The 12325-nt window shown below is 44.5% G+C and overlaps 1 protein-coding gene across 2 annotated transcripts in view; it reads left to right on the top strand.

The window, feature by feature from the left end:
- The window catches only part of BLNK (B cell linker), a 77167-nt gene that overhangs the window by 54326 nt on the left and 10516 nt on the right, over window positions 1–12325 (top strand). For both annotated transcript variants that reach the window (XM_045438385.1, XM_045438386.1), the window contains 5 exons: window positions 4216–4285; window positions 6027–6054; window positions 6912–6954; window positions 9190–9274; window positions 9703–9734. In XM_045438385.1, the coding sequence (XP_045294341.1) occupies window positions 4216–4285; window positions 6027–6054; window positions 6912–6954; window positions 9190–9274; window positions 9703–9734 (258 nt within the window). The remainder of the gene's footprint in view (window positions 1–4215; window positions 4286–6026; window positions 6055–6911; window positions 6955–9189; window positions 9275–9702; window positions 9735–12325) is intronic.

The raw sequence follows: 12325 nt of genomic DNA, 5'->3' as shown, positions 1-12325 counted from the left end.
AGGAAAAGAAAAGAAAACTTACCAACATTGTATGTAGAACCAAAGAGGGGATGATACATAAAATACATGTGGTAGAAGGAAAAACTGAGAGTAAGTCGTTTTCCTAGTCGAGAACTTTGGTAAGCACCAGCCATGCAAACATTAACATCATTTTTTGCTCAATACAATGAAAACAAAGCTAATTTTTTTTTTCTTATCATTATGCTTTTGGACACATCTCCCTCTGTTGCATTTCCAATTTCTCCTCTGGAGTATTCCAGCCAAGAATTTGGTTTCACCAGAAAGCAAGGATCCTGGTCACAAAGAGGGGACCAGGTTGTCCCCCCCCCCCCCCAGCATGCCCTTAGGTCTGACCTCAGGCCCAGAGCAGCAGAGAGCCGGAAATAGGACAGCCATTCTGCATCTTCCCACGGGCATCCACAAAAGCACCACTCAGTTTCACCAATCTTTCCTGAAGTAAGTGAGAAACAGCAGGTGAATCTGACCTGCCAGATCAGAGCCCACAGTAACACTAGGAGGCATTGGCCAGAGAGGAAAGTACCCACCTGGCTTGAAACTCAGGTAGCCTTGCTTTTCAAGGCCAGCCCTGCCACTTAACCTCTCTGAGCCTCCGTTTGCTCCATGTGATGTTATGTGACGCTTCAAGATGGCACATTGAAAGTACCCGCAGTGCCCAGCAGTGCCCAGCAGTGCCCAGCACCTGGAGACACTGTGGTGGTTGGTAACAAGATGCTAAAACAAAAATAGCAGTAATCATATTTACTGACCTTTGTGAGTTATAATTTACATATTATAAAACTCACTTGTTTTACATGTATACTGCAGGATTTTTTTTCTATTTTCAGTCACTTTATTTATTTATTATTATTATTTTTTAAATATAATTTGTTGTCAAGGTAGCTAACATACAATGTATACACTGTGCTCTTGGTTTCGGGGGGAGATTCCCATGATTCATCGCATACATACAACACCCAGTGCTCATCCCAACAAGTGCCCTCCTCAATGCCCATCTCCCATTTTCCCCTCTCCCCTGCCCCCTCACCAAGCCTCAGTTTGTTCTCTATATTTAAGAATCTCTTGGGGCGCCTGGGTGGCGCAGTCGGTTAAGCATCCGACTTCAGCCAGGTCACGATCTCGCGGTCCGTGAGTTCGAGCCCCGCGTCAGGCTCTGGATTGATGGCTCAGAGCCTGGAGCCTGTTTCCGATTCTGTGTCTCCCTTTCTCTCTGCCCCTACCCCGTTCATGCTCTGTCTCTCTCTGTCCCAAAAATAAATAAAACGTTGAAAAAAAAAAAAATTAAAAAAAAAAAAAAAAAAAAGAATCTCTTACGGTTTGCCTCCCTCTCTGTTTGAAACTATTTTTTCCCCTTCCCTTCCTCTTAACTTCTGTTAAGTTTCTCAAGTTCCACATATGAGTGTAAACATATGATATATGTCTTTCTCTGACTGACTTATTTCACTTAGCATAATACCTTCCGGTTCCATCCATGTTGTTGCAAATGGCAGGATTCCATTCTTTCCCACTGCCAAGTAGTATTCCATTGTATATATAAACCACATCTTCTTTATCCACTCATTAGTCGATGGGCATTTGGGCTCTTTCCATAATTTAGCTATTATTGATAGCACTGCTATAAACATTGGGGTGCATGTGCCCCTATGATCAGCACTCACGTATCCCTTGGATGAATTCCTAACAGTGCTATTTCTGGGTCATAGGGTAGATGTATTTTTAATTTTATGAGGAACCTCCACATTGTTTTCCAGAGTGGCCGCACCAGTCTGCATTCCCACCAACAGTGTACTGCAGTATTTTTTATAAATCATTACATTTACAGAGTTTTTTAACCATCACTACAATCCAGTTGTAGAAAATCTCCTTGCCCACACCAACTCCAAAAGATCCTTTATGCCCATTTTTGGTGAATGTTCTTCCCACCCCCAGCCCCAGGCAACCACTGATCTGCTTCCTGTTGATGTAGATTGGCCTTTTCTGAAAATCTCATATAGCTGGAGTCATATAGTAGGAAGCCTTCTCCCTCTGGCTCTTTTCACTTAGCGTAATGTTTTTACCTCAAGTACTTTCAGTCCCTTTCCAGAAATATTAGTTTATATTTGGCTAATTCTTTACATTTTCCAGGTTCCCCTCTCGTCTTACCACAATAACTGTGAGGTAGGTACGGTCGTGGTTGTGTCCCCATTTCACAGTGGGGGAGACTGAAACGCAGTGACTTGTAAGAGGTCACCCAGCCCATCTGGTGGCAAAGAAATAACTAGAACCCTGTCCTGGTGTGAGACCATGGGTTTCCCACCGACACTTATGGTACCACCACAGGGGAAGGCGGCATGCTCCTCCCTCTCTGATAGCAGAAGTTATTTATGAGCAAGGGCGGGGGAAGGAACATGTTGGCAGACTGTTTGAAGATGTGAAGGGAAGGGAAGCTCAGTAGAGAAGCCAGGCAGTAAAAATATGACAACAATGTACCCCAGGCCAGATGAGCCTTTGGCATCGAAAGAGAGGGAAAACCCCAGGGAGGAAGGAAATTCTGACTCAAACCTTCTTTCTATTTCCTTACTTTTCGGACGAGCATTTTTCCCCCTCCATCCCTGAAACCCTCCATCAAGATCTATGAGTAGCCAAGGGTATTTTAATAGCATCAGTCAGGTATTAAGAATTTGAAGGACAACATCCATTTGGTTGGTTCACCAACCAGTGAAACACACTTGGACTCACACTTCATATTCAGATGGCATCTCAGTTTATTGTCATATGAAATGGTAAAAATTCTGAACATAGTCTCTTTTGCAAAAGTTCTTAAAAGTCACATCAAGATTGGGTTAACATGTAAGTGAGAGTCCTGTGGAGGGCCGTCCCGGGCATTCGTGGAAACTAGTTCTGTGTAAGGACCGTGTGTAGAAAAGGAGTGGAAGGGCTCTAAGCGAAAGCCTGAAGGCCTCTCTCTCTCTCTAAAGTACATGAGAATGAGCTTTATGATCTCTATTTTTCATGCCTGTGGAGGCCTTTTTCTTTTTTTGTGTTTGGCGTAGGTGGTCCTGTGAGGTGAAGCGGCATGGCGGGCGTATGTCCTCATGTTGCAAATTCCGAGGGGGCAGAGGCTTATCTCTGCGTCTTCACCTCTTCCACAACCCCTGACACAAGCTCTTCACGTACCAGGTTCTCAGTAATTCTCAGTAGGCGATTACTGCCTCAGCACTCACCGATACGTGCTTTATCTCGCAAACTAAAATAATACATACTGAGGGCAGGTCCAACCTGTATTTCCAGAGCATCCCCTGTAGGTCCAGTAGGAACTGTGGGCTTAGAAATGTAGTCGTTTCTTAACAAAATGGGTATTCGGTTCACTTTAAGTCAATAAAGCGCTTTTGTCTCACTGGGCCGTGACGTCCAGGCAGGTGAGCATCAGCCTGAGAGAAGGCAGCCGGGAGACGCGGAGGGGAGCTGGCTTGGTGTCTGGCTCTCTCCCTCCTGGCCTGCTCTGTCCTGATGGTGAAGCTCTGCCTGTCTCTGTTCCTCCCTCATGACCGTCTGCCCCCTGCCTTAGGTAGCGGGAGGGCAGTGCGGTGCAGCAGACGAGGCCCACTGGGTCCCTTCTGTGACTCTGGAAGATGCGATTAGGCAGTAGCTTGTTACTTGTCTCAATCTGTCTGTGCAACGGGCAAAAAGGCCTGAGAATTCAGAGATGAATGAACAGCCTGTGAATGTGAGGTGTATATGGTGTATGTCGGTTGATTGCGAATGAACAGTGCATATGGGCTCGCAGTGGGAGTGGTGGGTCTGTCACTTTGTCCCTAGGCACTGCTGGTGTGCACATCTGTGCAGTGTGTGTGTATATAGATGCAGGTATGAGCTCTTGGCTCCTTCCTATAGGAATACTGTGGGGCTTTCACTGAGCCCACAGAATCAGGGGTTCTGTGCTTGTGCCATGGAAGAGAAGGTCATTTAGAAATATTAAGATGGAGTCCCTACTTCTCATTCTGGTTCTGAGCTTATAAATTGCCATCATTTAGATATTTCATCACCTTTGCCTATAGGCTTTCCCCAATAGCTTCAGTGTAACTCCCTATACATGCTTGACTGAAAAAAACCAAAAATGTGCCTACATCTCTGAGCCTGCTGGAAAGGCCAGCCTCACTGTGACCGTCAGCCCCAGGTTCAGGACTCGGAGACTAACCTGTGTGTATGTTTGCGCAGGTCGTAACAGCGGGGCCTGGGACGCCAAGTCACCTTCTCCTGCTGCGCCGTCCCCAATGCCCCGGGCTGGGTGAGTACCTGCTGTGGAGAATCAGCCCTGTGAGATGTGAGTGGACGCTCTCCACCACTGCTGTGGGCAGGGCCTCCTGGAATCCACAGAGCGGTCCTGCCTGAGAACCCGGGGGGACGTGGGGGCTTTTTCTGCTATTTCCCTCCAGAGGAGCACAGTGGCCCAGGCTCAGATACAGGTGCACCTCACGTTACAGTAGGTGTGTTCCTAAAGGGTGTGGAAAACAAGCCCCACTGCCCTGTTCTCCTCCTCCGCTCCCCTGGCGTGCAACTCAGACTACGGGTCTCCTGCTGAAATAAAGAACCAGCAGTCTTTCCTCCCCTAAATTCTTAGTTAAGTCTTGGGTTCATTGACCTGTGTTCCGAAAGACAGAAGCTCCAGCGCCTGAATAATTTTGAGACCCATGAGCGGGTTTCATCTTTGCTTTCTACTCCTCCACTTCTCTTCCGAGTAGTTAACGATATGTAAACAAACACGTGTACACCCAACAGCACACACTGGATTGTTCCATCAAAGGCCATACTGCCGAGGTTCCTTTCAAAGGTGAGATAAGAGAGTAATACTTTCTTATTGAATGTAAAAGAGCTTTGTAAACTGTTAGGTGCTGTAACGTATTAATATCACAAACAGTGACCCCCATAATTTTATATTGATTCAATAGGTTATTTTAAAAGCCCGCTTAAATATGTACAAAGCTGGCCTGCATGATTATAATCTTGATTCCGCCTCTGTGGAAAGCAAAGAAATTCTTAGGTTCAAAGGTTTATTGACCAAAATTTCTCCCTTGCCTGAGTTTTATCACTTTGGGCAAATTAATCTCTCGGAGCCTCAGCTTCCTAATCTCCAAAATGCAACAACAATATCCATTTTAAAAGGTCACCGTGAGGTTTAAGTAACATGAAAAGCCTAACCCAGAGACAGGCACTTGGGAATTGTTAGTGTTCTTCCCCCCATCTTCCAGCTCTGAGCCCAAAACAAAATGAGACAGAGACAGAGAAGGAGAGAGTGAGAGAGAGAGAGAGAGAGGAGGTGACAGTCTTTAAACACAGAAAAGAAGTATACACTCTTACAATATTCGATTATAATCTCTACCGGAACCAAGCTGAGACAAGCCCCTACAGGACCACAAATCACAGTGGTTTTCACACTTGTGTTGGTCTTCGATTTCTCTGTTCGGGATGAAATCCTAGGTAAGTGTCTAGTAGAGAATAGTCACCTGAGGCAGGACAGCAGTGGGCAAGGAGGGGTGCTGGCTGCGTTTCCACCTGCTGGGCCATCCTCCTATCTCCACTCGCGTCCATACGTTGTAGCCCGAGCTTACCCTTGGAGGATGGGAGGTCTCTGTGTCCATACTTTGAAAACACCGAGTCTAGTCCTCATTTTACAGACAAGGAAACTAAAGCTGCAACCAGCCTCACAGGCGAGGGAAAGAGGCCTGAGGTCACAGAGCAATCAGCAGCGGAACTGGAACGAGAACTCAGCTATCCTGACTCCCTGGCAACTGGCGCTCCCGTTTATCCCCAGTTAACTCTTAGCCATCTGTCAGTGGACTCTATCTGAAGCTGGGAGGATCAGGACTAAATCCCCATTCCATCCCCCTCTGCCCTTGAAGGATAGTCTCCCAACACACTCATATCATGTTTCTTATTCTAGTTTAAATTGGAGAGTGAAATGATAAGCAGTCAGCTCCACTTTATCTTTGTTATGTTTTAACAAAGCCCAATCTCTTTTTATCCTCCAGGAAAAAACCAGCTACCCCACTGAAGACAGTAAGTTAATTTTGCATTTAAATGTGTTTCATATTTCCTGCTATGCTTATTCTTATTCCCTTATTTAAAGTTGACAGTGCTTCCAGCTAAGGTGAACACAGCAATTCTAGCAACTGAAGTTGCTGCCCAGATGCTCCAAGAGAAATTTAGCTTCCTCAGTTAGCCAGGGAAGAGGCTGCATGGGAGGAGCTCATCCTCACTTAGCCCCGGGGGCGGGAGGGGCAGCGGGGGGGCGGGGGGGGGGGTGCTTCACCGAGTGTGAGCAGCAGATCCAAGGTGGCAGCCGGGCTCCTTTCCTCCCCTGACATCTGCCTTCCCCATGGGGAGCGCCTGTGTCTGCTTCCCATCTGCCGGCCTGGGGGCTAATGGTGTATCAGGCACACACAGGCCCGACTACACTTGGATTCTGGCCAGAATGTGGGGAACCTGGGCCAGCCCACTGTCTGAGGAAGCCCCCCTTGACCTAGTGCCTACTCTGTAACCTGACATCTGTAGTCACTTAGCAAACACTGAGGTGGGGCCCTAAGACCAGAGCCAGAGGCCACATTCCCTCTGTGCAAGAGCTACTGGCCAGCAGCTACTGGGGGTCACGGCATCCGTGAGCCTTGTTGACAGGGCACAGAAGTCCCTACACCAGGGCGACACTGCCCCTTCCGTGATACACTTCTAGTCCATTGCTGCTTATTGCAGATGTTGGGCTGGGAACTGGGTGCTTTTTATTGTTGTTCTTGTGATTGAAACAATAGCTATGCATCAAAGATATGCCCTCCCCAAGTACTTATTTTAATAATGTTGCTTTGACATTTATTTCCACATCCCACCGTAATGAATACCCTTGCCTATTTTTTTTTTAATAGACTCCACTTACGCCTCAACAGAACGCTTCAACTGTTTGTGAAGGTAAACCTGTATTATTCTGAAGGATGAGTATGTCCTCTCAAAGCTATTTTAATTAAGGATTTGTACATAAGTGTATTTATAATTTGCTTTGACTACTTATAAAGCAATTGTGAATATGAAACTCGGGTTTCTAAATAAAGTGGCCTTGGCTTTGCAACGAGCAGGAAGGACCTGAGATTTTGAGCCAGTGTCTTTGGGGCAAGGCTGTAGTCTACACGCCCCAAACCTGCCTGTTTGGAGACATATGACTTGCCAGACACGGATCTATGGCTTTACATAGATATGAAGACTTATTTAGAGGCATTCATGTATTTTAGAAACAATAGCTTAGTTACAGTAATGAAACTTATAAAAATCTGTTTATCTGAGCAAGTTCTTTTGCTAAGTGTTGAAAGTAATGTTTTCTGAATTCAAATGTCTATTTTAGTACCTCACATCTTCAAATGGTTTTCTTCGCTTTATCATATCCTTAAAACCTCACAAATACTTTTAATTGGAATTTTCCATTTAAAAACTATCTGTATTTGAAAAATATTGGGGGAAATTAAAAAAAAAGAAAGAAGTAAGAACTATCCATGATCTCAACACTATATAGAGTTAAAGCCCTAAACCGTCTAATTCTACAACTGAAGCTACCCAGCGTTAAAGCTGAGTATTCTCACCATTTCCTGAGTTAACATGGGCACATCCACATAAAATGCTCTGGTTTCTTTGACGATGGATGTTGGACATTTTCTGAATGTGTCCTACACCTCGCCTGTCTGCTTCAACTGCTCCATTGTTTGTTTGTTGTTTTTTTTTTACATCTGTTTCCCACATCTTTCTTCCTCCAGGCTATTTTTGAGCTATCACTCCCTTTCTGCTATCTGGCTTTCATCTCCCTTTCCTTTGATGCTTTTGCCTCACTGTCCTTCCATACCTTACAGTTTTCTGTGCCTGTTGAGCAGGGAGCTCAAATTATAGTGGAGCCCTAGTGTGAGCCTCTGCAGGAAGTAAGCTCAACCCTGTGCAAATTCCATTGACTTCAGGAGCCTTTGAAAACCAGCCCAGAAGGAGCTCTTGGCATGTGCCACGCAGCAGCTCCGGTGTCCTCATTCCCAAAGGGCTCCTAGTACAAGAGCTTGGCATGCTGTCTCTTTTGTGACTTGTCTCAGGGACAGAGGCAATAATCTTCCAAGCCCAGTGCAGGTGAACAGCCTCTTCTCACCTAGGAAGGAAACCTCCAGGACTGCAGAGACAAAGCAGGGTGGTCATCAGGCTGTGGGAACCAAGTGTGTTCATTGTTTCTCCTTCCGAAATCATCAAGTTGTAAAGTCATGAACAAAACATCTTACGTGGCAGCTCAAAGTAGGTTGCCATAGACTTAAAACATTCTTCAGGGCCTCAAGGCTTCTGAATTTTGCTGCATTACATGAACCCCTCAAGTCTATTTTTTCATTTATTTGAATCTTTGAGTTCGTACTACTTTAACTCTTTTGGGGTCCTGTAACAGAAGACCCATAGTTCACCTTTCTTCCATGTGGAACACATACCCATGGACATACCGAGATTCTAACATACCCTAGACCAAATTTGAAGGAGAACAAAGCATTAAAATAATTTATCATCACATTTATCCATGGTCCAGCAGTAAAGTTCAACATAAATTCAGCATAAATTTCTTACATTTCAGGTTTACCCATTTCCCTGTGTACCAGTTATAACCCCACCCTTTCTTCTCCCACTCAGGAAAACAATGAAATGCAAATGTGATTAACATTATTATCGGGATGACCTTGAATTTGCTCAGTTAATTTTGCAAAAAGAGTAGATTATTTGCAAACTCTCATATTTTACCTCTTATCGGTAAGAAATTACTTATAACACCTCTTATGACTAATGAAGATAAACTAAGTGTGTTGCAACACCTGTGTGAGGGATACAGGTGTGGGTCAAACTTGTTCGTCTCTGGCTCCCACCTGCACGCACACATTTAAAGGTCCAGCCCCCGTGGCTTAGTCCCCATGTATATTGCCACAGAGCTGTGAGGTGTGCCTGCAACACTGCTGGGTAGGATGCCCGGTCCTAATAGTGCAAAGACATCACCAGACTGACAGGTGCACAAACAGATGGCATCCTGGTGAAAGACGGGTTCATAGGAAAACATCGGACCAAATCCGTTTCTTCTCGGTTGATGTTGCTGGGTTGGGAACAGACATTTCACTCTAGTCTGATATGAAAACTTTCTCAATGCAGAAAAACCCATACCTGCTGAACGCCACCGAGCATCTAGTCACAGACAAGAAAATATGCAGTCATCAGTGTTTCCTCCTGCCCAGAAGTAAGAATCCCTTCCTTTAAAAATAAGTTTCCCTAACACCTGTATCGTTACATTGCATAGTGACACGGGCTTAGTGCTTGGTAAAGATCTGACATTCATTGTTTTGCAATTAAAATTTTTAAAGGCGTTAAGTAGGAAAGAACTTTAAAAGAACTTCTTAGACTCACAAAGACCTAATATTTGGGTTTATTGGTCTTCACTAAAATCTAACACTTTAGTCAAGGCCCTTCCTTTTCAAAAACTAAAGGGGATAGTTTTACTTACCTTGAAGGTTTTGGTGCCTTATCTGTCCTTTGATATGTTTTATTGGCCATTTGGGTTGACTCCTTTGTGATGCCCCTGCTCAGAGCATCTTCAGTGCAAGCAAAATGTCAGATTTGTTCATCTTGTGCTTTGCCCTTTAATTAATCTGAAATTCTTCCTTGCAGACAAATCCATCACAAACCTGTACCTCTGCCAAGTAAGTACGGTGAAACATGAAAAACAATATCACGTTGTAGGTAAGGCTGGATCTTCATGTCTGAGCAACACTTCCAGCTGGAGGATCTTAGTACCCTCTCTGACTTGTTTCCTTTTCTGTTAGATGGAGCCACAATATTTATTTCAGGACACCTGAGTGGCTTGGCTGGTTTAGCGTCCAACTACTGATTTCGGCTCAGGTCGTGGTCTCTTAGTTTGTGACCAAGCCCCTCATCAGGCTCTGTGCTGACGGTGTGGAGCCGGCTTGAGATTCTCTGTCTCTCCCTCTCTCTCTCTGCCTCGCCCCTACTCACACTTGCATGTGCACTCTCTCTCTCTCAAAACAAACAAACGAAGATTTTAAAAAAGAATATTTGTTTCATGGAGTAATTTTCAAAAGTAAATAAATCTGAGATCATTTTTCTTTTTTTAGTATTGATTCAATATTTTACCAGTCATACTGGGCATCTTTTATATTTAATTTTTTAATAAAAATAGTACAACTGTTTTTAAAATAAGATTAAGTACCTGATATAGTGCTTTGTATATACAAGGTCTTCAATAAATGATAGGTATTGAAATTAAATCTAAAAGACACTTTGATGCTCATAAAATATATCCATAAAAGCTACCCTAAAAATATTTGGCAAATAGCTGGATAATTTTCCCAAGGCAAATAGTACCTCACCCTAAAAACATATGAAGTTGGACTTGTAGAACAGAACTGCCCAAACTTTGATTTCCCTTCCACTCAAATGTAGGAAAAAATGAAAAACCAAAACAAAACCCCAGTGTGCATGGGTAATTTGGAAGATATTCCAAAATAAGCAAGATTTGGTAAACATAAACAAAATAATTGTTATAAACAAAAAAATTATGTGCATTTATGTTAATCAGTTTTCAGGTTTCAATTAGATTTTTTATTTATCTTAAATAAATGAAATTCAAGCATATATATAAAATACATATGTATTCTTAAATTCTGAACACAAAGTGCAAATGGTTTGGCTATAGAAATTTTCTTTTTCACTGTGTAAAGCTTTATTATACTTTTTATTGTTTTTCAACCTAAGTCATTCTTTCAACTGGCAAATCCTTACTAACCATCTGTCACATGCCAGACACTGTTCTAGACACAGGGTAGACAGCACTGAACAAAACAAATGAATCCCTGCCCCTATGGAGCTTCTATTCTACGAGGGGAGATAGACAAAAACCAGAAACAACTGGATAAATCATATGCTATTGGGTAAATGTTAAAGTGCTATAAAGAAAAAGAAAGCAAGTTGGCAGGGGTAGGGTCACAGAGTAACGGAGGCAGTGGAGTCTGCTGTTTCGGATGGGGCGGTCAGGGCCTCAGCTGGAAAATGGGGTCTAATAGCTCCTCCCACAATGGGCCCATGTGAGGACAAAATGAACTAAGATGTGGAAAGTAGAACAGGACTGGCACTTATTCAAGGGTCAGAAAATATCAGGCTTGAACTCCCCTAACTGCCCAAGCTGCAATAACCACCAACCACCTTATACAGTGTGGCCTGGGAGAGCCTGACCTCCCACCCTCTGTGGCTGCGCCCACCCAGGAGTACTGTCCCGACCCATGAGAACGCACCCTTCCTTCACGCCCAGCCTTGCTGGGCCCGCCAAGCCATCACTGCCCGATCCTGTTACAACGGGTGGCTGTCGCTTTTGAACATCCAGGAGAAAACATCTAAGCCTGTTTCTCCTGCATGCTTCCCTTCCTAATAAAGGACAATTCTGGTTGCTCTGGTCAAAAACTTAGAGCTCCCCAGGACTGCTGGCTTGCTTGCTTGCTTGCTTGCTTGCTTTTTTAAAAAAATTTTTTAAATGTTTATTTTTGAGAGAGACAGAGACAGGCAGTGTGAGTGGCAGGGGGAGCAGAGAGAGAGAGACACAGAATCCGAAGCAGGCTCCAGGCTCTGAGCTGTCAGCACAGAGCCTGATGAGGGGCTCGAACCCACGAACTGTGAGATCATGACCTGAGCCGAAATCGGATGCTTAGCCCACTGAGCCACCCGAGCGTCCCTCGCTTGCTTTCTTCACACACCTTCCAGCTATTCTTTCAAAATATAATTGATATCCAACCATCCACTACCACCATCTGTTCTAGGCCATCATCATCTCCTGCCTGGGCTTGCAAGAACACCAAACTGGCCTCTTCTCTCTGCCCTTGCTTTCTTGGATCTATTTCCAGCCCTGCAGCCAGAGTGACCTTGTTGAAAGACAGGCAGATTACATTACTACTCTGTTCAAAACCCCCCCAAAAGCTTCCCATACCGTGTCTGTTCAAGCTCAAGTCATGCTAAGGGGTCCACCAAGTCCTACACCGCTGGTCCCTTCATTACCTGGTGTCTGACTTCATCCCTTATTTTTCTCTCCTTTTCCCTCCACACTCCAGGCACAATGACCCCCTCTCCATCCCTCAAACATGCTAGGCCCCTTGCCCTATTCCCCTTACCTGGAACACTCTTTCCTGAGATATCTGCATGCCTCCTCCCTCTCTCACTGCAGATCTTACCTAAATGTCACCTCAGTGAGGCCTTCCCGACTAGCCTATTTCAACATATTGCTTTT

The sequence above is a fragment of the Leopardus geoffroyi genome, chromosome D2 (genome assembly GCF_018350155.1).
Source record: "Leopardus geoffroyi isolate Oge1 chromosome D2, O.geoffroyi_Oge1_pat1.0, whole genome shotgun sequence".
NCBI classification, from domain to species: Eukaryota; Metazoa; Chordata; class Mammalia; order Carnivora; family Felidae; genus Leopardus; species Leopardus geoffroyi.
This window is presented reverse-complemented; position numbering and strand designations above follow the sequence as displayed.